The following is a 24,933-nucleotide window of genomic DNA, read 5'->3' as shown; positions in this document are numbered from 1 at the left end:
TCACCACTGGCCTCCTCTCTGCCGATATATGGGATAAACTGCCTAGTGACTTCCGGCTTAGGGCGTCTGCCACGACATTCGCCTTACCCGGATGATACTGAATCTTGCAATCATAGTCACTCAGCAGCTCCACCCATCTCCTCTGTCTCAAGTTCAAATCTCTTTGACTCAAGATGTACTGCAGGCTCTTATGATCTGTAAAGATCTCACATTTTACCCCATAGAGGTAGTGCCTCCACATCTTGAGTGCAAAGATTACTGCTGCCATCTCCAGGTCATGTGTGGGGTAATTCAACTCGTGCTTCTTCAGCTGCCTAGAAGCATAAGCGATCACCCTCTCCTTCTGCATTAGTACACAACCCAGTCCCACACGGGACGCATCACAAAAGACCGTAAAGTCCTCATCACTAGATGGCAGAGCTAAAACTGGTGCTGAAGTCAACCTCTTCTTAAGCTCTTCAAAACTCTCTTCGCACTGGTCGGTCCATAGAAATTTCTGATTCTTCCTGGTTAGTCTGGTCAGAGGGGCTGCAATCTTTGAGAAGTCCTGAACGAACCTCCTGTAGTAACCCGCCAAACCCAAGAAACTTCTGATCTCCGTCACTGAAGTGGGTCTAGGCCAGTTAGCCACAATTTCTGTCTTCTTGGGGTCTACCTCTATCCCATTCTCTGACACTACATGCCCCAAGAACGAAATGCTCCTCAGCCAGAACTCACATTTAGAGAACTTGGCATACAAGCCATGTTCCCTCAAGGTCTGCAAGACCAACCGCAGATGATGGGCATGCTCCTCTGCATTCCTGGAATACACCAAGATATCATCTATGAAGACAATAACGAAGTGATCCAGGTACTGGCTAAACACTCTGTTCATGAGATCCATGAATGCTGCAGGGGCGTTGGTTAACCCAAACGGCATTACAAGGAACTCAAAATGCCCATATCTGGTCCTGAAAGCTGTCTTTGGCACATCTTCATCTCTTATCCTTAGCTGATGGTACCCCGATCTCAGATCTATTTTGGAGAAACAACCCGCTCCTGCTAGCTGGTCGAATAGATCATCGATCCTGGGCAGAGGGTACCTATTTTTGGTAGTGACTTTGTTCAACTGCCTGTAGTCGATACAAAGTCGAAGGGATCCATCCTTCTTTCTTACAAACAAGACCGGAGCACCCCAAGGTGAGGTACTCTGTCGGATGAAACCCTTTTCTACCAGCTCTTGCAACTGCTCTTTCAACTCCTTTAACTCTGCTGGGGCCATCCTGTAGGGAGGGATAGAGATCGGTCTTGTTCCAGGCACCAACTCTATCTCGAACTCTATCTCCCTAGCAGGTGGTAAACCTGGAAGCTCATCTGGAAAGACATCCTGAAACTCTCTGACAACTGGCACCGAGGCCGGCTCCCTGACCTGACTGTCTAGCTCTCTCACATGAGCTAAGTACCCCTGACATCCCTTCCTAAGCAACCTACGAGCCTGAAGAGCTGATATCAGACCTCTAGGTGTGCCCCTCTTGTCTCCTCTGAAGACGACCTCTGACCCGTTCTGATCTCTGAACCTGACTACCTTGTCCCTGCAGTCCAAGGTAGCACCATGGGTAGATAGCCAATCCATCCCTAGAATGACGTCAAAGTCAGTCAAATCTAGAACCACAAGGTCGGCGAAGAGGCATCTTCCCTCAACAAAAACTGGACTGAACTGGCAGACTGACACTGCCACTGACGGGTCACACTTGGGTCCACTGACCCATAGGGGACACTCTAACCCAGAGACTATCAGACCCAACCTCTCAACGGCTCTCGGAGCAATAAATGAATGAGATGCACCCGGGTCCATTAACGCATACACATCAGAACACCCAATGACGAGATTACCTGACACCACGGTGTTGGATGTGTTAGCCTCCTGCTGCGTCATGGTGAAGACCCTGGCTGGAGCTGATGGACCTTCACCTCGGGAACCAGAAGAAGAGGCTGCCCCTCTCCCTCTACCTCCGCCACTGCCCTGAGTTGTGGCTGGAACTGCTGGCTGTGCCACACTACCAGAAGCTGTCTGCTGGGGCTGGCCCATGAAAGGCGCTCTAGGACAATCCCGAGCCATGTGTCCCTCCTGTCCACATCTGAAACATGTATTGGTCCCGGCTCGACACACTCCCTTGTGCGGTCTTCCACATCTTTGACATTCTGTACCATCTGAGCCTGAGCTCGAGCCACCGCCAAATCCCAGACCGGATTTCAACTTGTTCCAAAACTTATTCTTCTTCGGCTTCCTGGTGGTGTTATCCCACCTCTTCTTACCTGAGCTCTGAGAAGAGAAACCTGGTCCTCCTCTGCCTGGGGTCTTAACCCCTGAAGACTGGGTCACTGACTGCTTCACTGACCCCTCAACTATAGCACTTGCCTCCATTCTTCGAGCCATATCCACCACAGTGTGGAAACTTTCTCTCTCAGCTGACTGAATCAGTGAGGAGTACCTGGAATGCAGCTTCATAACATACCTCTTGGCTTTCTTCGTATCTGTATCTAGAGCTTGCCCTGAAAAAGGCAATAGCTCCAAGAACTTATCCGTGAACTCCTCTACACCCATGTGCTCTGACTGCCTCAGTTGCTCAAACTCAATCATCTTCAGTTCTCTGGAACTGTCTGGAAAAGCCCATCCAGCGAACTCATTCGCAAATTCTTCCCATGTCATACCGTCTAGTCTCGGGTCCACATAACACTTGAACCACTCTCGTGCCTTCTTGCACTTTAAAGTGAACCCTGCCATCTGAATGGCCTTGCTGTCACTTGCCCCTAGCTCATCAGTTATGGTCTTCACCACTCTCAGATACTCAAAGGGGTCATCCCCTGACTTGTATTTGGGAGCATCCAGCTTGAGGTAATCTGTCATTTTCACTTTGCTCCCATCGACTGAGCTAGGTCTAGGAGGTTGAGTAACTGGGGCTGCTGGTTCTGTAGGTGGTGGAGGTGGGGGTGCAGCATTCCCCGAGGTGGGGTTTGCCGGGTTAGGATAGAAAGGTGAGGGTGGATAAGCTGGGTACTGGGTGTAGGGCGGATAGAAAGGTGGATAAGGCATGTAGGTAGGGTAGGGGTTAAAGCTGGAGTAATCCGATGTACCTCCCATCGGATACCCTGAACCCTGTGGGAAGGGTGGATAATGGGGTGGAAAACCATACCCCGAGGCCTGAACGCCTCCCTGAGACTCCCCTGTCCCTTCTTCCTCCATGCTCACATCCAGGTTCCCATCCCTCCTCTGATCCTCTTCCATAACCTCCCTCACTCCTGAAGAACTTCCTCCTCTATCTGTCCCCCTTCTGCTAACATCAAAAGACCTTCTAGGGTCCCTTGACACCCTTTCTCTGTTGGCTCTACAAGACATTGCCCTAGGCAATGTAGGAGGACGGGCGCTCGTGCCCTCATCCTCAGGTGGCACTCCAGTCAATCGTGCAGATCGACGAGTTCCTCTCATCCTGTTTTCTGAAAAACAGTACACATCAAGCAAGCATTAGCATCATATGGTTCATGTGGGCACACATGAACCCTCATCACATACACATCACATTCATATCATAGCATCAATGCACATGTATATAATCATGGCATTTCACATCATCATACAAGACAGGACTCCACATCCTATCCTAGTGGACATGATCTTCCTATTGTGCTTGACCTTCTAGAACATCTATGAGCCCGACACTCTAGGTCCGATCCTATGAACCTAGGGCTTTGATACCATTCTGTAACGACCCGAAAATCGGACCGCTACCGGCGCTAGGATCCAGATCGGCTTAAGGCCGCCGAGACCCGTAGCAAGCCTGACATATAACCTGTAAACCTGTTCAATCCCATACATGATCAACAACATGCATAAAAATTTAAACTTTTCTTTCATTCATCCAACTCAACCTGAACATACATGTACATAGTCATAAACGTAATCATGATCCCTCTGTGGGATCTCATCTATGCCCCAACGGGCGATACAACATGAGATGAGTTGGCTAACATCTGTATCATCAAATATCTAAGATCATGCATCAACAAGGGATTACAATACCCATAGGGTCAAGCACATCTATAGCCTCAATATCATTACACATAACATAACTATTCAGTTATACATCATTTTACAATTTATCATGTCCACTTTCTAACTATTACAACATAAGACATGCTTCAAAACTCTGGCTAACCTCATGGTCTACCCTGTACCTGCACATCTGGGGTTAGGGGAGAGGGGTGAGCTACAAAGCCCAGTGAGCAGAATAGTGAAATCATATATTAAAATTTCATGCTTTCATGAAATGCAGCACATCACAACAAATCACATCTCGGATGGTATTGTCACCTATAGTCCTCTACATAGTCCAACTGTGCCGGGACGTAGAATGGGTACAACCGGTCTTTCTCTTAACATAACATATCATACAGTCCAACTGTGCCAGGGACGTAGAATGGGTACAACCTGGACTTCCTCTTACATCGTGCCAGGGACGTAGAATGGGTACAACCTGGACTTCCATACCATATCATGCCATAACATCATCATATCATATGAGGACTAAGGATCATCCAATGACCAATCCACATCAACATCATAAATGCAATGCAACATATTCGTGAATACTAATGCAAACAACCTACTATATCTCATGGCATTCATGATGCATGGATCATGCTCAAAATTTATATTTCATTCATTTTAAAACTTAAGGTTTATTCCACTCACCTCTGGCTAGCTCTGACAAACTCTGTAGCAGCTGGCTCACTGCTGGGGTCCTCGGTTCATCGGGTCCGAGCCTACACAGGTGGACTCCAATGAGGGACCAAACATACATAAACATAACTCTAATATACTCCCCAAAAACCCCCTAAAACATCAAGAAATCATCTCATAAAAACATGCAAGAAATGGCTGAACAGGGCACTTTCGGCGGCAGGTTCGGCGGCCGAAAGTCCCTCCAGAGCCGAAAGTCAGGCAGGTTCGGCGGCACCTTCGGCGGCCGAAACTCCCAGACAGAGGCGAAACTCATGCATGTTCGGCGGCACCTTCGGCGGCCGAAAGTCCCAGACAGAGATGAAAGTCTCTTTTCGGGGGCAACTTCGGCAGCCGAAAGGCCTGCCTCCCCAGCCATGTTCGGCGGCCGAAAGCTCCTTCGGCTGCCGAACCTGGTTTCTGCCATAGGGCAGAAACTTGGCTCCCTTATGCATTTTTGCCTCCAAACTCACCAATCATGCATAAACTTGTTCTAAAACATGCATACATATCATACATTACACCTAGGGGTCTCAAACTAGCATATACCCCAACTACAACACTTCAAACACACAAAAATCAACATACATTGTTCATCAAAACATCAAAACCCATAAACTCATCAACAAGCCTAAACATGCATCTCTACCCATAAAACAACTTAATGCTTATTTAAAAACACATAACAAGGGTGGATCCGAGCTTACCTTTTGAAGAAACGAGAGGAAAGGCGATCCTAGCTTGGAGATGGAGAGATTGAGCTCTTTGAACCTCCAAGTACCCAAAACTTGCTCTTTACTCACAGATCTTCAAAACAGAAGTTAAAACCCGTGAAAATCATGGAAGATCTAAGGAAAACACTCAAGATCGAGGGAGGGGTGGCGGAGACTCACCTTGGCCGACAACGGGGGAGAAAAAGCTCGCCCGTGCGGACCTAAGGGACCCTTTTATAGGTGGCTGGCCAGGCCACGTTCGAGGGCCAAAAGTGCCTCCGCATGCATGCCATGTTCGGCGGCCGAACTTGACGTTCGGCGGCCGAACTTGACTTTCGGCGGCCGAACCTGGACTTCCCTCACTCATGCTTTCGGGGGCCTAACGTGCCTCCAAAACGCATGCATGTTCGGCGGCCGAACTTGACTTTCGGCGGCCGAACCTGGGTTTTCCTCCAAAGACTTTTCATGCAAAAACTCATTTAATTTTCATACTTAAAACCATGAAATACCTTAAAACATTTTACGAAAACATGTTTCTACCCTACTAGAGACTTCCGACATCCGAGATTCCACCGGATGGTAGGAATTCCGATACCGGAGTCTAGCCGGGTATTACATACGGGTTCTGGCGGCCTTAAGCCGACCTGAATCCTAGCGCCGGTGACAGTCCGTTTTGGGGTCGTTACACCTATAATCGCGAGATTTTTTATCCACTAGCTGGTACTAGTCGAATTTTTAGGAAATTTGATAATGAACTCCACCTTCTTACAGTATAAAAGCTAATATACACAAAAATTAAGGTACACATTCTTACACACTCATTCTGAGTTCTAAGCAGTTCATTGTATTAGTCCATTCTATCAGTTGACTGACTTGAGCATTAGAGTGACTGCTCATAGACTCCAATAATCTCACATCTTCTCTTTTACAAATTGACTAATAGCAATTTATCTCTATTTTCAACCACATTAAAAAATATTAAAATTTTATTATAACATAATTGTTACAAGATTTTTATATAATGAAAAATAATCTTTTTTTCATTATATTTCCTAATATTTCTTAATGAATATTTATTAGAATATATATATATATATTGTTTTGTGTTTTACTCCACAAGCAATGTAATAATTCAGGTATTATAATTGTGGAAACATTATATTTAGTATAATGATAGGAGGAATGACCACACACTTCTAATCCTTTGCTTCATATACACTAAACAATAAAAACGTATTTCTAATAAAAATGAGTAGAACCCTAGAAAATGTCCCAAACTATCATGATTAATATGGTTTAATTTTATTTATTAATTTATTTGAAAAAGACATAAAAATTAATTACAAATCGAAAATTTCTATAAGTTGACGTAATTTTTTCCTTTCTTATCATCAAAGCTAATAGGAAATGAGTTTAAATTTGACTTTGTATTTTTTTTATTCAAGGTCAAATTAATTTAATTTAATTAATATTTTAATTAAATAAATCCACAACTTTTATATGAAGAGTCAAATGAGTTCTAATATATTAAAATATTAATTTTTTAACAATAAAACAATAATCAATAATTTTTAAATGTTAAATATTATTTCAGAATTAAAATTTTTCTAAAATAATATATTTTATTATAAATTATAGAAATAATATTTTAATATTTAAAAATTATATAAATATTATTTTATTATTAAAAAATTAATATTTTAATATACTTAGACTTATTTAACTCTTAATATAACGAAGTGGATTTTTGTGGTAAAAAATTAAAATTGAGCTTATTTAGTCTCTTATTTATAATAAATATTTCTAAATAAATAAAAAAATATTTAGAATTGAAAATTACACGTACTGCTTCATTTGTTCTGTTTATTAATGAAAATAGTAATTTAAATATTTTTAAGGAATACTTAAATTAGAAAAAAAAAACAAACGGTTCATTGAAAATTATAAAATAAAGATTATATAAATTAACAATTTTTTTAAAGTTTATATATTAACTATAGAAGATAGAAAATTATTTAAAATTTTAATTACATAAACATTAAAATAATAATTGTTTTTTTCAAAAATGCTTTCTCTAAAAACAAGAAAAGCAGTTTTGTTATTCTAACTAACAATGCTAAACAAATATTTAATTTATTAAAATAAAATTAACATATTCATATTATATACAATTAATTTTATTCTAAATAGAAATATGTTCAAATAATAAAATTATAAAATAAATTATTACACTTTTTGTTTGCATGGGGAAGTTTGATCATATTTCTGGTTTTTTCTAATGATACTATCAAAGATCTGCTCATACATAATCAAATAGTATTTCATTATCTCATAGTTTGAGTCCTTAATTAAAATTAATTATTATTTCAGGGGTCACATTAAAAATGTTCATCAAATATGAAGAAAAATTTTGTTATTCATCACTTTATTGATTAGGGTTTTCAATTCAAGGAGCAAACATTAAAAAAATGTATTTTTGAATATACGTGTGTGTTTCCCACTTGCTTGAAAAGGTTTGCACTCACTAATTATAATAAAAATGTCATTAATGTTTAAATTGCAAGCGTTGAACTATTTTGAAAACCAAAAATATATATATTTTGTTAAACATGATAGCATAAAATAATCATTAAAAAAAATATTATTCAAGACTTTATAAGAGGAGCTTTACCTCTACCTCAAACCAACATATAATTTAATATTTTGAATAATAAATTATCAAACTAATAAAAAAAATTAAACTTGATAGTTTTGAGATTCAGAATAACAGGATTTTGACATCTGGACACGTCCAACATTGGGATAAACCACTGGATCATTTTCTTGAACTATCACCAATGGCCCTGGAACGGGCCCCACCGGGTCCACCATGCTTGAGAATTTTTTTCGATGTTGAATCACTTAAAAAATAAAAAAAATATCTAGACTTCATAAAAAAAATTTTAAATTTTTGTAAAATTAGAATACATTTTTCTAAAGATATCTGCAAAAAATCATATCAAAATACCTAAAATTGAATTTTTTATGAAAGAAATCAAGAAATTGAGATTAGCCCAAAGAGAAATAAATGAGGGTGATGAATATGAGGAATCAAGTCTGTGTTGAGTTTTGAGAGGTTAGGGATTTTTAGGAATGCAAAGTGGCGTTTTATGTATGGTCCATGAGCAAATTCATTCCCAATTTGAGTTTGTCGAAGTATATATATACCCCTAGTCATTCTGACTGTCTTTGTAACACGTCCCATTGGATTGGATAGGAATGTCTTTTGCAGGCGTGTCAGGTAGCTCATTGTCGTGTCTGGCTTTCTCAATTCATTTTATTGTTGGATCTATCCAGTTAAAGGCCAGTTAGACTGCGGATACGTGTCTTAATCAAAATGGAGTCTACACTTTATATGTTATCAAAACTATAGACTAAATTCTATTTTTGTTATCTATTATGCTACAAAAAAATTTATACGCTTCATCCATATCGATGTATTGCATGGTGAGGATATCTAATGAGATCTGACGGTGCATTGGTGATTGTCGTCTGTATTGGGTGTGGGAGGTTATCAAAGCATGTGGTAGTGGAAGCTCTAAAGAGTGTAAGTTGAACCCCATGGCTACCAGAAACCGAGACATTTGTCAGATCTACAGCCCATATAAAACTCAGTAAAATCAAACACAACAAATTAGGTGAAGAAAACGATGAGCATGACACTCTGATTAATTTTTCTGATGCTTTAATAGCAACATTGTTTTTCTCTCAGCTCAATTTTATTCAACAAACTTGAAGAATAAATACATAATAAAATGTTATTTAATACTCCAAGTTCCTAAAGATTTGCTCCAACAAATCCATAACTAACCAATAACTAACCAACACATAACATACTAAACTACGTGCTATACAAAAAATAACCAACTAATGCAGTATGAAAAAATAAACAACAGTAAACAAACCAACAACTGGCTATAAGATTAAACACTACATTCACCCTCCTAATCTTGTTGTGGTTGCTTGACGTTATTGATTCCGATCTTGAGTCATAATTCTTCCATCTTCGCCAACTGTTCCTGTGTCTTCACATATTTCACCTCTATATCTCATCATTGCACACAGTCACGTATAAAATGAAGTTTTGCGTCAATGTACTTATTTCTCTCATGATGAATTGGGTTTGTTGGTGATTGCAATGGCAAACTTGTTGTCAATTTTTAACACCACGCTGTCTTGCTTCTTCCATTGCATCTCACTCAATAGTCTTGCTAGCCATACTCCTTGACACACACCAGCAGTCCTAGCCATATATTCAGCTTCACAAGACGATAAAGCTACCACTTTTTGCTTTTGTGACACCCATGTAATTGGATTATCCCTAAGGAAATAGCTCACTCCTGTAATGCTCTTTCTATCATTAATATCACATGCAAAATCACTGTCACTATATCCTATCAGCTTCAAACCTGAATCTTTTTTATGTGTATAGTAGCATCCATAATTGATTGTATCCTTCACATATCTCAGAATCTGTTTAACTGCAGCCATGTGTGCTGTAATTGGTGCTTTCATGTAGTTGCTAACAAAACCAACTGAATATGCCAAGTCAGGTCTTGTGTTTACCAAATATCTCAAGCTGCCTATTATACTCCTATACAGAGTTGCATCTATAGGTGGACTGTTATTAATTTTGCTCAGTTTCAGTCTAGCTTCCATTAGAACCTGGCAAGGTTTGCAATCGGCTAAACCCATCTTCTCAAGGATCTTCACCGCATATCCAGCTTGACAAAGAGTAATACCTTATCGTTCTTATGACACTTTGATCCCCAGATAATAGCTCGGCAACCCGAGATCACTCATTTCAAATGGACTCTTTATTTATTGCTTGAAGTATACAATATCATCTATTCTTCACCTGTGATGATGAGATCATCCACATAGACTCCCACCAGAGTGATTGCACTCTCTATAGAGCTTGTATACACAGCTTATTCAATTGGATATCTCACAAATCCAAACTCGTGTAAGCTCTTATCAAGCTTTACATTCCACGGTTAGGGAGCTTGACGCAAACCATACAAAGCCTTGTTCAGCTTTAATACTTTATCGTTTAAGAATGCCGACTTGACATCCATGTGATGTACCTGCCACCCCTTATGCGTTGCAAGTGCCAAAAATATTTTTACCATTTCCAATCTCATGACTGAGGCAAAAAATTCATTGAAGTCTATGCCTTGCTTCTGTACGTAGCCTTTTACGACCAACCGAGCCTTGTGCCTGACAATGTCTCTAAATGGATTTTTCTTAATTTTGAAAATCCACTTCAGACCTATGGCGTTGTGTCCCTTCAGCAATTTTGTGAGCTCTCAGGTCTCATTCTTCTTAATGGCTGACACTTCCTCTATCATAGCTTATCTTCAATTTTCATTGCAAGCTGCTTCCTCATATGTTGTAGGTTCTTCCAGTGACAAGAAATAGAGCCCAACCTCATCTTCTACCTCCTTTGTTTCATCACAAATTTTTTGCAATGAGCAGTATCGTCGGGCATCTTCTAAATTGGAATCGAATTCACTTAAGGAAGACAACATTGCCGAGGAAGGTGTTGTTGTTTCAGCGGCTTGTGCTGCATACATTGGATCGTGGCTCATTGGCGTTCGCAGCACACTCCTTGCTGAGCTCGCATCTTCTTTAGATCGTCTATCAGAATGAGCGATGCGTTTAGCTCCAGTCCCTGCACCTTCTCTAAACTCATTATATATAGTCAGTTTTTCACCTAAATTGGATACAATTTCACTTGGAGTGGACTCTCAACACTATTGGTTGTCTTCCTCAAATAGGATATCTCTGCTCACATGCACCCTTCCTATCTTTGGATTATAAACTCTATAGACCTTAGACCCGGGTTCATAATCGATAAAGACAATTGACTGTACAGTTGTCGAAACCGGTCAAAAATAACCTTTTTGGTTATCCACAATTTTACAACTGTAGATAGTGGTAAAAGGATCGAATCCACAGGGAATTGATACTCACCTATTTTAGGGAATTGATACTCACCTATTTTTCTTATCAAGACCAAGTAAATAAACTGAAAATAAAGTAAAATGGGGGGGTTTGAGATTATTGAGCTAAACTAGAATTAAAAGCAATAAAGTAAAGCAAATAATCAAGTAAAGAGAATTCAATAATGAGAAAAGCCTAGTTGAAGCTTCGGATCCACTTCAGTTGTTAGGATTGATCATTGATACTTAGGTTCTTTTATTTGACTCAATAAATTAGTTATGGGGGTGGAAGACGCTTCTCACCACCATATCCCTCCTTAATTATAGATTAACTAGGGAACGTCCTCTAATTAATTACTAACCAATAAGTTGCCAAGGAACGTCCTTGGGGTTTTTAGTATCTAACAACTGTCAATGGCATTAAGAGATAGAGAGACCTAATTCTAGCTACCCAAACGTATGGTGATCTTGCTAGATTATGCAATCTCCTTGGTTTTTACACCAAGTGTTCTCGTGTTTAAATAATTCAAGCAATTACAGACTTAAACCACTCAAACTAACAAATTATCACTTTGCAATCAAGAATCAACGGGCCCTATTAATCTAAACTACAAAGCAACAATAGAATTAAGTTTGAAGTTGCATAAATATTGATAAATAAAAGATAAACAACATATATTCAAATCTCACAATCCATAAACAAACTGAAGTTTCACCTAATTTTCAACTAGAAAAAGAGGTTTCAGCCACTCATGACTGAAACTAACATAAAAATAAAAGAAAGAAAACCAGAAAGAAGGAGAGGAAGGAGCTGATCAGCCGGTTCGTGTGGTGCGCGGCTGCAGGTGCAGTATCCCCCAGATTGAAGCTTGTTTGTTGCTGATTTGATCCCCTTTTTATAGCTGAATAGGCTACTCTAAGTTTCTTGATTTGGATGGAGTTCTTTTCCTATTTAGAGTTGGATTTTCTTGAAGGCAATTGAATCTTCTTGAGATTTGGCTTCCTAAATAGGTGGGATAGAGTGCTGAGTTGTCTTCACATGTTTGGGGAGGGAAAAACTTCTTTGAAAGTTCGAAATTTGAATTTTCCACGCCTCTGCTTTAGCTTTGTTTGGGCAAACGGTCTTGGGCAAACCAGGCTTGATCTCATTTGTTCTCTTTTGGGTAGTTTTAAGGCCATTTTTACGAAATTACCCTTTTACACCATTTTCTGCAAAATAAGATCAAAACCACAAAATTAGGTAGAAAATGTGTAAATTAACATTAATAACAACATGAAAAATGGGTCTAAATTTGGCTTGATCAACCATTTTATTACTTTTGTCTTCCAGTTTTCTGAGATGTGGAGAAATATCTTTCATGTATTCCAAGCATCCAAACACATGCAGGTGCTGTACATTGGGCTTCTGGCTCGACCAAGCTTGATACGGCATCATCCCCTCTACATTCTTCATTGGGGATCTGATCAAAAGGTAGACTGTTGTTCGTGCTGCTTTTGCCCAGAACATGGCAAGCATCTCTTTTCTCTTCAAGAGACTCATTGTCATCGCAATGATCGTTTAATTTCGACGCTCAGCAACGCCATTTTGTTGAGGAGAGTATGATGCCGTCAAATGTCGTTTGATCCTAAGCTTCTCATAGTGTTCAATGCAAGCTTTTGACATGAACTCACCACCACGATTGTTATAAAATACTTTCAGCTTGTGCTCTACGTCCCTCTCTACAAATGCCATTACCTTCTTGAATGCGCCAAACACTTCATCTTTGCTCTTAAGCATGTCAATCCACATGTACCAGCTGAAATAATCAACCAATAACAAAAAGTACTTGTTACCTCCCGGTTTTATTGGTGTGATGGGCCCACACAAGTTGCCATGTACGAGCTCTAGTGGTCTGCTAGCTTGATAATTAGCTGTCTAAGGAAACGGGACACTGTGCTGCTTAGCAAGTACACACCTGCTGCACAACTGGTTCACCTGTTCAAAGTGTGGCATTCCATCCACCATTTTTGCATTAGTGAGATTTTTTAGAGCTTGAAAAATTAAGTGACCGAAATGGGCGTGCCCGAGCCACACATCCTCCTTATAGCTAATCATTAGAACTCACTGGCTGCACATGTATAATGTTCACTACATACAATCTGTTCTTGGATCTCCTCACTTTTGCAACCAATCTTCTCTGCTTGTCAAAGAGACGTAGAAAGCCTCCCTCAATCACTGTTTTTTCTCCATATTCATCCAGTTGCCCAATACTTACAATATTACTTTTTAATTTTGGTATGTAATAAACATTTGTGAGTGCCATGTGTTCTCCATTTTTACATTGAAACAACATGGTTCCGCAGCCACAAATGTCACAACTGATCCATCACCGAACCTCACCTTGCTATGGACAGCTTCATCAAGATCAGCAAAGTTTTTCTTACAGCCCGTCATATGGTTGCTAACTCTAGTGTCAAGGTACCATACACTGCTTTTGTACTCATCACTCCCAAACTCAGGTTTCATCTTCTCTTTATTCAATAGAATGCCAATCAATGTCGGGTCATCAGAATGCACCAAGTCACATGCCTCATCCATTTGTAGTGCAAGTTCACTATCATCTTTTTTTCCTGCAAGATGAACTTTCTCTTCCTTCTTTTTTGCATTGCAGTTAGATGCAAAGTGCCCACACTCATTACAATTGAAACACCATAACTTTTTTATATCAAATTTCTGAGATCGCCAATTCTCATCGTTTTTGCATCCTCGTCCATGGCCGCACTTTGAGCCACCACAACCGCATCCACGAGCACTGCCATTATCACGCCCTCTGGCATGTTCTTCAAGTGAACCAACTCTCAAGCTCACCGTCTTTTCATGCACCTTCCACTCCCTGTGTGTCAGGAGCACATGCTCACCTCCTTTCATGTCACAATTGTGTAGGTGTTCTTCATTAGCCTTAAGTGAACCAATCACTTCCTCCATTGTATTGCTCTTCAGATCACTGAACTCCTCAACTGTAGAGGCAATTTGGATGAATTTCAGTGACACCACATGCAGTATCTTCTTCACTATGTACTCCTCATCTAATTTTTCACTAAGGCCGCACAGCTTGTTCACGACAGTAGACACCCTGCTGGCGAAATTATCGACGGCTTCGTCATCATCCATGCGAACACTCTCAAACTCCCATCTTAGAGTTAGTGCTTTCACCTCCATCACATGAGCTGCACTGAGGTGCATGGTTTTCAAGGAATTCCACGCTTCCTTCGCGGTCTTCTTTGCACCAAGTTGCAGCAGCGTTTCCTCAGTGATTCCTTGATAGATGGCTGCCAACACTATCTTATCTTTGTGTGGTTCTATAGGATCATTAGATGCAATAGCCTTCCATACGCCCTGGGTCTCCATGTACACCTCCATTTTAATTGCCCATGCCGGATAGTTGCTCTTAGTGAGCAATGGGTACTGAGAGTAACACTCCCTTCTAGCGACGTCATCCGCGATGCTGTCATGTCGATCAAATTGTCGCTGTTGGACCTGACAGAGCTTGATGGCGAATTGCTTCTTCTTCTCGGCATGTACTTAGGCATACAAGAGCAAAGTTCTGATACCAAATTTCAGATCTATAACCCACGCAAAACTCAGTAAAATCAAACACAAGAAATCAGGTGAAGAAGACGATAAACAGGACACTCTAATTAATTTTTCTGGTGTTGTAACAGCAACACCGTTTTTCTCTTAGCTCAATTTTATTCAAAAAAACTTGAAAAATAAATACAGAATAAAATGTCATGTAATAATCCATGTTCCTAAAAATTTACTCTAGCAAATCCATGACTAACCAATAACTAATCAACACATAATATACTAAACAATGTGCTGTACAAAAAATAGCCAACTAATGCAATATGAAAAAAATAAATAATAGTAAACAAACCAACAACCAGCAATAAGATTAAATACTACAACACCATGGCCATGTTGCTTCCCTTCCATGGCTTCGGGTGTTGGAGCTGAGGATTTAGTCTTTTGCTTTCTGTGTTGTTGATGGAGGCGGATTTCTTGGTTTAGCTTTGGCATGGGAGATCTATTCTTTTGCGTTTGGTGGATGAACCCTACCTCTGAAATATCAAGACCAGTGCTTGCAGTTTAAGTAATCCTATATTTTCTTTTCTTATTTTGATGTTCTATGCTAGCAAAGAGTCGATGCCATCCTATTTGCTATAAAACTACTGCCTTGAAATTGTCGGCATAGGGTGGTGATAGAGTTTGCTTTCTCACTTGATTTCTTTCGGTTGGAGTATGTATTTAGGAGGTTGGACTTTTTATGACGTTATTTGGCCTACTTGTATTTTTGTCCTTAGACTTTTAATGCATCTTATTTACATGTTAAAAAAAAATTCATTTTATAACTACGAAACATTTTAAAATACTAACTATCACACGTATATTATGATTAATGATTAATGGTTATATTAAATAAATTATCTACAACAATTAAAAAGATAAAATATTTACCTTTTATTACATTTATTAAAATTTTTACAAGGTGTTGTGTCTAATCATCTACCTAAATAGTGTAAAATCCAAATCTAAAACAAAACACATATCTTTAATATCATTTACAATTGTACAATTATTTTTATAAAAAGTAAAAACCAATTTTATGGTAAAGACATAATAAAATACGGTTTGTTTATGAAAAATAATTTATATTTAAAAAATATTTATTGTGAAAATTTTTTTAATAAAATAATTTATTTTTAGTATTTAATTTTAATTTAAAAAATAAAATTTATTAACAAATTTATATATAAAAGTCTTAATAAAAATTTTAATATGTGAAAATAATTTTTTTTTAAAGTATTTTCTTTAAAATTACTTATTTTTTTTCTTTAATTAAAAAGTATTTTTTTAACTAAATTTTATAAATATCTTAAAAAGAAAAAGTATAAAAATATATTTTCTAATAATGTTTTCCATAGAGTCTAATATAACTCTCAAAAAATAGACACAAAACACTGATGAATTATAATAAATATTATATTTTTATTAAAAAATCATAATTCTTAAAAAAAATAATATTAATAATAATGAAATAAACATGGAATTTTATGTCGATATGGGGATCCTCGTGATCATCATTCATTGCTATAGCCACCCAACCACACACAAATATTAAAAAAAAAAAAATTTTAAAAACTTCAAAAATTTCCATCAGTTACTAAAGGGTAACATTATGAGCAATGTTATGTCGGTGTATTCTATCACCGTCCTCTCTACGTCAAAGGCATGATACGTCTTTTTTATCCTTCCATCTGTAAAATATCTATTTTCTGACCTATTTACCCCTGAAATTTCATGCCATTGTCAACCTCTTTCAAGGACAAGATTGTCCATGGAACTTGACGACTACCAACGGTCACTCATGCCGGGGGGGTATATAAAACGGCGTCGTTACAGCCACGCTTGTGTAATCCCTGCAACTCAATACTTTGAGAAGCTTACAAGAGCCCTTGCCAACCGGAGGCTTTTTTACGCCATCGGAAAGTGGTGGCGGGAACATCGTAGTCAAAGAATTCTGGTGAATCTGCCGACTTTTTATATCTCTTAGCTCCATCTCTATAGGAGGCTTCATCACCCCAAACATAAGCACATACCACCTTGGCTTGGCCGTCTTTTTAACTATTCCGTCAACTTTTCCAATACTTCTCACAGAAGAGTTCCGGTCAATTGTCTTATTACATTCCAGTGAAGTTCCAAAGGTGGGAAACCTCCCAAGTTTACGATAATCTAGAGAGCGACTACTCCTCATCATAAGTTTAGAAGTACGGATACTATTTGAACGAGACACAGAGCTATGTAAGCTAGAAAGAGACTCAGATCGGCGGCAAAAAGAACTCCGACATTGGTCTTGTTCGAAGTGAGGTATGAGGGTTTGGATTGGAGGGGAGAATTCTTTATTTAAGGGTACGAGCTTGCTGCAGAAGATGATGTCTTCAGCTGAGCACATCTCAGAGCTGAGGTCGTTGAAGAACCCGAAGAATTCAGGAGGCTCTGAGTATGATCTTCGACTGTAGGTGGACATCATCTTTTTACTGTCATCTTCAAGTGGAAGGTCACAAAGAGAAGGCTCTTCTTCTTCTTCGGGTTCTTCTTCTTCTCGGTGGCGGTGGAGATCTATGTATTCTCCCATTGATTGAGATGAAAGAGACAAAGAAGAGCGCAAAGATAAAGAGGAGAAGTTTGAATTTGTTTTCTAAATTAAGAAGTCCAAGGAAATACAAAAAGTGATATATGTAATAAAAAAATATATATATATATTTTTTTCTAAATTGGACTATTACTGGCTTCCGAAAAAAAAAATAATAATGGGATCTTTACGTCTCAAAGTAATTTTTGTTTTATAAACTAAAATTTCAAATCCATCCCCACAGGCCGCAGGCGGCTTCAGAATATAATAATAATAATAATAATAATTTCTAGCAAAATTAAGAATTTACATAAGTTATATATTCAAGTTAAAATGATATTATCTTGTGTTTATTTATTAAAAAAATTATTTATTTACTTATTTCTTATTTTAAAAACCAATTAAAACATATAAACCAAAAAATTGAGAGGTGAAGGGAAGCTAATAAGAAATAAATCAATACAAATTGAAAAATTAACAAAGTGTAGAATTTGCTCGTTTAAGAAGACAGAAGATTGCATCTTTATTTATATTTTTGTCGATAAATCTATTTATCATAGTAAAGTAAAATGAATGAATTAAAAGTAAAGAGAGAAATAATAATAACACAATTGAAGCACTAAAGAGCAATCAAGGGTTCCTTTTTACTATAAACTCTCACTTGTAGTTGAAGTTTAGAGAGAATGATTAAGCATGTATGAAATGGGAAGAAATTAAGAAATTATAGAAAAAATTATTTTATGCAATAGTTATATATACAATAATTTATATTAATCATCAAGTAGGGTCTAATTTATTTATCGACTCATCATAAAATAAGATAATATATATAATAATTATATTATAAAAATTCTTTAACTAAGAGTTGATTAGGCCATTAGTTTTTAAGTATTTTGAGAATCCATTTGATTTTTTATGTAGCCATTATCTAATTACATTTGGAAATAATCTTTCCAGCTTGTCATTGTTAATTGAATTGAATGCATACTAATTTCTTTATCACTTTATCATCTTTGAGTCCACTATGTCATTTATTACCCAACAAACTCATGTCAATATTTATAACTATTCAAACATTATATATTATATTAATAAATACAAATTTTCACTCCAAAAATTTAACAGAATTTATAAATAATATAAATATATTTATAAATGTAACAATTTTATAAATGAATGTAGAAAAAATATTTTTTTTTACAAACTGATTATGTTTATTTGCGAATCTATTTATTTCAATTTAATTTTACAAACAGATTAATGTTGGTTTGCGAATCAATTTGTATCTATTTAATTTTATAAACGATTGTTTATATCCGTTTAATTTTATAAACAAATTAAACATTCATTTGCATCCATTTAAAATTTTAAAATATATGATACGTTTGATGGCTCAAGATCTAATATGAGTCTATGATTATGTGTGTTTTGTAAACTTGATTTTAGTTTGATTATTCCCTTCCTTTTATTTCTATTTCTTCTTGTTCGAGCGTACCTCCACCGTTCTACGCCTTTACTTGTCTGCCACCTTCCCGCGAATAGCCTGTTTGTGAGTACAAGGTTCTCCACCGTTCTACGCCTTTACTTGTTTGCCACCACGCGAATAGCCTGTTTGTGAGTACAAGGTTTTGATTTTCGTCAAGCGGCTATTTAATTTTTTTTTACCCTTTCGGGACACCATCCATATTATTGCAGGCTTTGCTCTCATACGGACGTTGTTGATCAGTCGAGTCTGACTACCTCTGGGCTCCTTCGAGCCCAATCCGGCCCATAGAACTAGATCTTAGTTGGTTCGAGTTTCGTCCTATGCAACACATTATGGGGCCTATGTTATGTTGGTCTGGGCCTCTTTAGTATGGGCTGCTGCGTGCCTGGCGATCTGGGCCCATTAATCATCAAGTACCCTTTTACTTCCTTAATAATTATTTCATGATTAGTGGGGAGTAAATTTCGAGATTCTATTTAATTTCGCTCGCTTGAGAAAGGGAGTGTCATTTCTTTGTTTTCTCCCAATTTCGAATTTTGCTCTCCACTCATTACCTTCATTCCAGCTTCATCTTTGCTATTCTGTCTTTCCTTTCTCTATAATCTCGATTCTCCGGTCAGAGGTACGCTATTGTTATTCTCATGGCTCCTATTGAATGTCGATGGTAGACGATTTGGTCTCTTACTAAATCTCAAACAACAATCGAAGACTGAAGGAGATGCCATTGATGTGGCTCTCACCGTAGAAGGGATGCCAACAATTGCAATGGCTTGCGAAAGAGGGTCGCCGGATAAGAGAGAAAAAAAGAAGAGGGTGATTGAAAGAGTGACAAAGAGAACGTGGAAAGGAGAAAAACAGGATGCTTATCCTTAAAGCAGAATTGGGAGAGAATAAAAAGGTTAAAAGAGTTGCTGAGAAGGGTAATTTAGTCTTTTCTCCATGAATTAATAATAAAAATTAATAGACGGAAGGAATATATGATTAAAAGAAATAAAAATAGGAATGTTTTAATGGATTAAAAAAATGCGGGAACTAACTTATGAATAATAGTAATATCTAAAAATGGAATTATAAATCTCCTTAAAATATATTATTTTAACTCTATTAATATTATTTTAACTCTATTAATTATTTGGAAACCAATGGAGTATTAATTAGAATATGAACCTTCTGCCAAATTTACTTCCTTTTTCATCCACTTTAAATTATAAAACTAACATTTTATGTTCTAGATTTTTAACATGCCTCTATTTGATATGTTTGAAAAGTAAAAATTTATTAGTACTGAGAATAATTTAGTAGTCTAAGGTATTAAATTTTTAATGAATCAAATGGGGATTTATTAGAAAAAATCAATAAAAATTATTATTCTAACTATATTAAGTACATTTTATTAATTCATAATAGAAGTACATTTATTTTCCTCAAGTGGAGGAAGTAATAAGTTGTAAACTATAAAATAGATTATGTTTAATTTAGCTTTGTTGAGCTGCTAAATGTATATCATTCATTTACTCGTTTTTAGAATTAAAATTTTCACAAAAATTCAATTTATTTCTTTTCTATTAAATTTTTTATTTTGAATGATAGAATTTATGTATTTTTTAACTTATAAACTTTTCATTTTTAAAGAAAATGAAATTAATCATATATTTTTTACTGAAATTCATTTGAATTTTTTGTTATGAAATCAAGCATGCCAAAGAAGGCTTAGTAAATTTAGGTTCGAATATGTTGGCTTTTTAATTAGATTGAACGCAGCGGAAAAATCCACACGAATCACGTTTAAATAAATAAAGTAATAAAGGTAGATAAAATAAACACATTTTATTTTTTTACGGTAAAACGTGAAATTACTCGTCTCGATTGAATTGTTACAAACCACAAATCGTCTAAGTATACGGTTTTTAACGATGTCCATACAGAATAAAAATAAAAAATTCTTGAAACAATTTTAAGGCTTGAGAAAGATAAAAAGTTTTGAATGACAACTCTCTCCTGTTTCCTATAAATTTTAGAGGCTCACTAAAATCTTTTTGCAGAATCTTATAAGAAATCTTTTTGTACTAAAACTCTAGCGTTTTAGTATAATAATATTTATTTATTTATTTAACTAATTAAATAAATAAATCATAATTATACCCATGACTTTAATAAACAAGTCATATAAATCTTAGACAATTTTAATTAAAGCTCTACTTAATTAATTAGATCAAAATTATAATCTTTTCAAATTATAATTTTATCCCAATGCCATAAAATTTATATGCAATCAAGTCCTGCTTGATTTAATTTCTCATTTTATTTTCTCATGTTATTCTTTATATGTGTGACCCAATAAATTTTAAATAGGTTGACAACAAATATAATTAATTAATTAATTAATTTGAAAGTCAAAAATATTATCTAGCAATATGTCAATACTATCCAAATATTTGAAATATCAAAAGTGGTTGAAATATTTGAAATATCAAAAGTAGTTGATTTAACCTTTCAGTATATGATTCCTTAGTGTAATTAATATCACTTCATCATAAACATCCCAATTTAACATTTAAGGTATAGAGTGTGTCCACTATCTTATTTATTAGCGGTCTATTGAATGAAATTTTAAATTTAATTTGCTAATTTCATTCCACCTTACTCAAAAATTTCATGATGAATATTGTTGGAAAGAATCCTCTGTCATAATTATAAATAAATCAATGATAAGTCTTACCATTTTTAGCATAACATGATTCTAGGACATAATTGAGAGCACAATCAAAGGCTTAATTATTCATATTATGTACTATATAAACTTTGTAACCTACTACACAAAGAGTAAGAAAATAAAAACATTTTTCTTCCTATAATTTCAAGACTTCTTCCTATAATTTCAAGATGGTATTAGGGCAGGTTTCGGTCTAAAAATATAGTCGTCCTGCAATCATCCTTTACCAGATACCTTTCCCAACCTTCCCTCACCAAACCAACTTAACAAATACCTTTCCTGACTCTTTCCTTACCAAAATAACAATGGCCAACCTCCCCAGCCCGGCTGACCAATCCTAGACAATCATTGATCCAATAGCTGACCTGTCACAAAAACTCTTCCAATTAATTCAGAATAGCCAAAATGGAAATCAGAAATCAGCAAACCAATTTACTCTTGATTCAGTGCAGCCACCATCCGACATAAAACTGAACGACTCCAATTATGTTGTTTAGGCAAAGATGATGGAGATGTTTATCACAGGGCGAGGGAAATCAAACCATTTGACTGAGATCCCTCCCCCTCCGGCAGAAACAGACCCCACAACTTACCTGTGGCAAACTAATGACAGCATTGTCCGAGGATGGCTAATCCAAACGGTAGATTAGAAGCTCCATCCAAATTTATTGCAACACAAGACAAGCAAAGGGCTCTGGGATGCTCCCAAGATCAGATTCAATGCAGGTAGCAACAAGCTTATCATTTACAAGTTACAGTCTAAAGCATACAAATTAACACAACAAGGAAGCACTCTGGAGGATTTATACAACGATCTTCAGGCCATCTGGGCCGAGATCGATGAAAGACAACCGATCAAAAGAAGGAGACAACAATATTCTTATCCGGAATCAGGAAATCCAAGAGGAATGCCTTTACCTATTTCTGGCCGGAGTACAATCGGATCTCGACCCATGTAATACCCGGCTAGACTCCGGCGTCGGAATTCCAACTTTCCGATGGAATCTCCGTTGAAATTCAGAATCTCGGGTACCGGAACCTCTAGAAGGGTAAAATATGTTTTTACAAAATGATTTTCATGAATTTATTGTTTGGTTTTTTGAATTAAAGTTTTAAATGAAGAAAATTATTTTGAGGGATATATAAGTCTAGGTTCGGCCGCCGAACCTCATGTTCGGCTGCCGAACATGGTGAGGTTCGGCGGCCGAACATGGTGCTGCCATGGGAGCTCTTTCAACCCCCGAAGGTAGTCTGGCTAGCCACCTATAAGAGGCCCCTGTCCGAAAATGGGCGAGTTTTTCTCCCCATTTTCGGGCAAATATGAGTTCTTGCCCTCCCTTTGATGATTTTATGATTTTTCTTTCCAATCCTTCAATGTTTTCACGATTTTTCTCTTGTCTTTGAAGATCTAAGCTTAAACTCGAGTTTTGAAGCCTTGGAGACCGTTTGACTCATCTCCACATTGGGGTTGCTGTCACTCCTAGATCTCCAAGAGGTAAGCCTAGATCATTGCCTCTCTTATGTTTTTAATTAAGTTTTATGAAGGATTAAGGGGTAGAGATGCATGTGATGGTTGGATCTAGAGCAATAGGGTTTGAGTTGGGTTTTTGTTCAATGTATGCTTATGTGATATTTTTGTTGTTCTTTGTTGGGGTTTAGGCTAGTTTTTATACCCCTTATGTATGTTGGAGTGAGTATGCATGTTGTAGGAAGTTGGGTGTGAGGATTTGAGAGTTTTGGGATTGAAATGCATAAGGCAGAATCGGGTTCTGCCATTCTGGTGAACCCAGGTTCGGCCGCCGAAGCAAGAGATCTTTTCGACAGACAATCTACTTCAAGATACTTTACCTTTATCGGAGGAAATTTAGTAACATAAAAAAGTAAGAAACAAAAGGTGGTGGCACTGTCAAGTGCTGAAGCAGAATTCAAGGGAATAGCAAAAGGACTTGCAGAAATTTTATGGATTAGAAAGTTGATGTTTGAGCTTGAATTCCCATCAAAGGACGTAGCTGAACTCCGTTGTGACAACAAGGCGGCAATCAACATTTCTGAAAATCCGGTTCAGCATGATCGAACAAAACATGTTGAAATAGACCGACATTTCATCAAGGAAAAGTTGGAGAGTGGTCTGATGTCTTTACCGTTTGTTCGATCAAAGGATCAGTGGGCAGACATCCTAACCAAAACAGTAGCTGGACGAATATTCCATGATGTCTTGGGCAAGTTGGGCATGCTAGATCCACATGAATCAACTTGAGGGGGAGTGTTGGAAAGAATCCTTTGTCATAATTGTAAATAAATCAGTGATCAAGTCTTACCATTTTTAGCATAGCATGATTCTAGGACATAATCAAGAGCACAATCAAAGGCTTAATTGTTCATATTATTGCTATATAAACTCTGTAACCTACTACAGAAATAGTAAGAAAATAAAAATAGTTTTCTTCCTATAATTTCAAGAAATACTAGCAAACAACAAATGGAATATTACCTAAGAAATCTAGGGTGATGAATTCTATTTTAATTACATAAACACATTCATACAATTTCTACTATATCCGATTCAGCACCATTTATTACTCATGAACTAAGTAATGTGTAAGATGAATCAAAACACAGTAGTCCCTATATAAAATAATTTATTGATTTGAAAATAATTTATTGATTTCAAGATAAAGGACCACTTACATAACTATCACTTGAGTAATCTACATACATATATTATTCTTTATATAGATTTTTCAAGTGGGTCAATTTAGTATACTTATTTATAAAATAAGCAATATTTTTATTTATAAAATAAGTATCTACATATTAGTTCTAAATATCTCAACTTATGAAATCGATTGTTTTCTTTAAAAATAAAGAACATAAGATGTACCCGTTTCAATAGTTCTAATCGTTGTCTAATAATTATAAAAATATCGACTAAAAACATTTAGACATATATATGTAATAGAAATCTAACAATTATAATTTATTTTACATAATAATATAATCTTATAAAATTTATCATTACATTAAAAATAAATAAATATTTTTATTAAAATATATTAAATATTTTAAAATATATAAAATATAATATCCAATTACAGCTGACCAATTGAC

General features: G+C 36.6%; 1 protein-coding gene across 1 annotated transcript; it reads right to left on the bottom strand.

Moving 5' to 3' along the window:
* Positions 1-9,615: 9,615 nt before the first annotated feature.
* On the bottom strand, positions 9,616-10,203 carry LOC110600555 (secreted RxLR effector protein 161-like). Its single transcript, XM_021737421.1, has one exon. The coding sequence runs from the start codon at positions 10,201-10,203 to the stop codon at positions 9,616-9,618; it is 588 nt and encodes a 195-aa protein (XP_021593113.1).
* Between the last annotated feature and the right edge of the window lie 14,730 nt (positions 10,204-24,933).

Source organism: Manihot esculenta, chromosome 14 (genome assembly GCF_001659605.2).
Source record: "Manihot esculenta cultivar AM560-2 chromosome 14, M.esculenta_v8, whole genome shotgun sequence".
Taxonomy (NCBI): domain Eukaryota; kingdom Viridiplantae; phylum Streptophyta; class Magnoliopsida; order Malpighiales; family Euphorbiaceae; genus Manihot; species Manihot esculenta.
Note: the sequence above shows the minus strand (reverse complement) of the source record. Positions and strands in the feature narration are given on the sequence as shown.